At 48.7% G+C, this 2,500-nt stretch overlaps 1 protein-coding gene across 1 annotated transcript in view; it reads left to right on the top strand.

Annotated features, from left to right (window-relative positions):
* The window catches only part of LOC127005746 (C-type mannose receptor 2-like), a 26,004-nt gene that overhangs the window by 2,853 nt on the left and 20,651 nt on the right, over positions 1 to 2,500 (top strand). The window contains exons 2-3 of the mRNA XM_050874857.1: positions 1,284 to 1,466; positions 2,071 to 2,226. Coding sequence (XP_050730814.1) covers positions 1,284 to 1,466; positions 2,071 to 2,226 — 339 coding nt within the window. The remainder of the gene's footprint in view (positions 1 to 1,283; positions 1,467 to 2,070; positions 2,227 to 2,500) is intronic.

Here is a 2,500-nt window from a genome sequence, read left to right as displayed (position 1 = left end):
AAATGGATAGCAACTGTGCGGGGAAGAAGAACTGGCGGAGACGGTACAGGACGCCCAGCCTCGAGGAAGCTGATTTAATAAGAGATGAGAAATGAAGTTTCCAGCTGAGATTTTGAGTTAAGGATAGACCGAGGATGTTTAGTGTTGAAGAAGGTGATAGCTGAGTGTTGTCAAAGAATAGGGGATAGTTGTTTGGAAGATTGTGTCGAGTGGATAGGTGGAGAAACCGTGTTTTTGAGGCGTTGAAGGACACCAGGTTCCTCTTGCCCCAATCGAAAATAATAGTAAGGTCTGAGGCTAAGCGTTCTGTTGCCTCCAGCCTAGAATCGTTAAGTTCCTGTAGGGTGGGTCTTCTATTAAAAAGGAGTTGAGTAATGCAGAGTGGAGTCATCGGCGTAAGAATGGATAGGACAGTTCGTTTTGGTAAGAAGACCATCAATGAACAACAGAAAGAGAGTGGGAGATAGGACAGAACCCTGTGGGACACCACTGTTAATAGATTTAGGGGAAGAACAGTGACCATCTGCCACAGCAGAAATAGAACGGTCAGAAAGGAAACTGGAGATAAAGGTACAGAGAGAAGGATAGAAACCGTAGGAGGGTAGTTTGGAAAGCAAAGATTTGTGCCAGACCCTATCAAAAGCTTTTGATATGTCCAGCGCAATAGCAAAGGTTTCACCTACGCAGAATCTACGCAGAATCATGGGTTATCGCTGGAATGATTTTGAGACAAATCAGAGATTATGCTTTGAGACTGAACCGAGGCCTTTTGCCTACATATATATAGTCCTTGAATACCAACACCGGCTATACGGGCATGGAGTACGCTACCCAGAAGCCGACCCTGCTCACCAGGTTGTTTCTATAAAAGAGCCCTGAGTGAGGAGGCCAAGGGGATGCCCACAGAGCACATGGATTAAGCAAGACAACGAGTCCTGCTGTGAGTTAACTGGTATGGGAAAGGGGCCTGCATGCAGACTTGTTCAGGAGACCCCGGGGATGGCGTCGCAGGATGGGCGAGGTAATGCACCCCCGGGGGTATGGTCCCCTTGATCGATTCTATGACGCACCATTAAAACAGTAGCAATAAAAATGACAATACAAATGATAATAATAATGACAATACTAAAAGATGGTCTGTAGTTTCTCATCACATAACAACACGATTTCCTTAGGAGCCAATATGACAGACAGATCAGCAGCCGTCATGTGTAGGCAGACTGGCTCCTTGTGGTGTCCTCATATCCTTTCCTATCATGTGCAATGTGTCGCCCCGCCTCCAGAGGGCAGGACCGAGGCGTCGGGCTGCGGGGAGGGCTGGCAGGTCCTCGGGGTCCAGTGCTACCGCGTCGGGAGAGAGCCAGCCAGCCGCCAGCACGCCGCCGCCTCCTGCAGGGCTCACGCCGCTCACCTCACCTCCGTGCACTCCGGGGCCGAGACCGCCTTCCTCCAGACGCTGCTGCAAGGTGAGGGAGGAGGAGGAGGAGGAGGAGGAGAAGGAGGAGGGGAAGGGGGAGGAGGAGAAATGAATGAGAAGAAAATTAAAGCAGTTTTTTTGTGTGTGTGTGTGTGTTCAGCCTATGGCGCCGGTATGGATGCTTTCTTGGTGGTGCCTGGTGATGGGCCGCGGCCCGTTATGGCGCAGGTAAGTGTTTTATAGTGGCGCCATCTTGCTTGGCTCTTGCTGCCCCCTGGAGCTCATTTTTTATTTTCTTTAGGGAGATCTAGAGTCCGGGCTGAAAGTAGGATTTCAATACAGTATTTGGGTAGTCGTAAACCGCTCGACGTTGACTGGAAATTGTCAGCTTGAGTGGCGGGCGGGACTCCAACCCGGGTTCTCCAGGACGCCGCGCCCGGAGAAAGAATAAGAAAAGAAAGAAGCATGAAAGAGCAGGATTAAGAACAAAAAGTATACATTTAAAGGTAAAAACAAAGAAAAAACTTAAAACTAGACTTCTAATCAAGAACACATAAACATCCACTCAACACAACATGAAGCAAACAACCAAGTAAGTAATCAATAACTTTACCATAACCTCATCAGCGACCATTTATCCTTTCTTCCCGAAGGAGGCTCCGACGGGGTGTGGCTGGGTCTAGTGGCGGAGGACGAGGACGAGGATGCTGAGTGGTCGTCGCTGGCGGGGGTGTTGGGGAGGAGGTCGTGGAGGTGGTCCGATGGTTCGCCAGTCTCCTATTCTAACTGGGCAACTCCAAACCATCCTCGTGAGTGATTCGTGTCCCGTTACCATCATCTGTTGACGATAGATACCTGTGTGTTCTTTCTTATCACCTCTTCATGCTAATTGTACCTGTGTTTTGTACCTGTGTGATCACCTGTTGCTAATTGTCCCTGTATTGCACCTCTGTTATCACCTGATCTTGTTAATAACCTCTGCTCTTTGCTATCACCTGTTCATGCTAACTGTACCTCTTTTGTACCTGTATTATCCAGTTTTCATGCTAATTGTCTCTGCATTGTACTTCTGTGATCACCTGT

This window comes from Eriocheir sinensis, chromosome 30 (assembly GCF_024679095.1).
Source record: "Eriocheir sinensis breed Jianghai 21 chromosome 30, ASM2467909v1, whole genome shotgun sequence".
In the NCBI taxonomy this organism is placed as follows: Eukaryota; Metazoa; Arthropoda; class Malacostraca; order Decapoda; family Varunidae; genus Eriocheir; species Eriocheir sinensis.
This window is presented reverse-complemented; position numbering and strand designations above follow the sequence as displayed.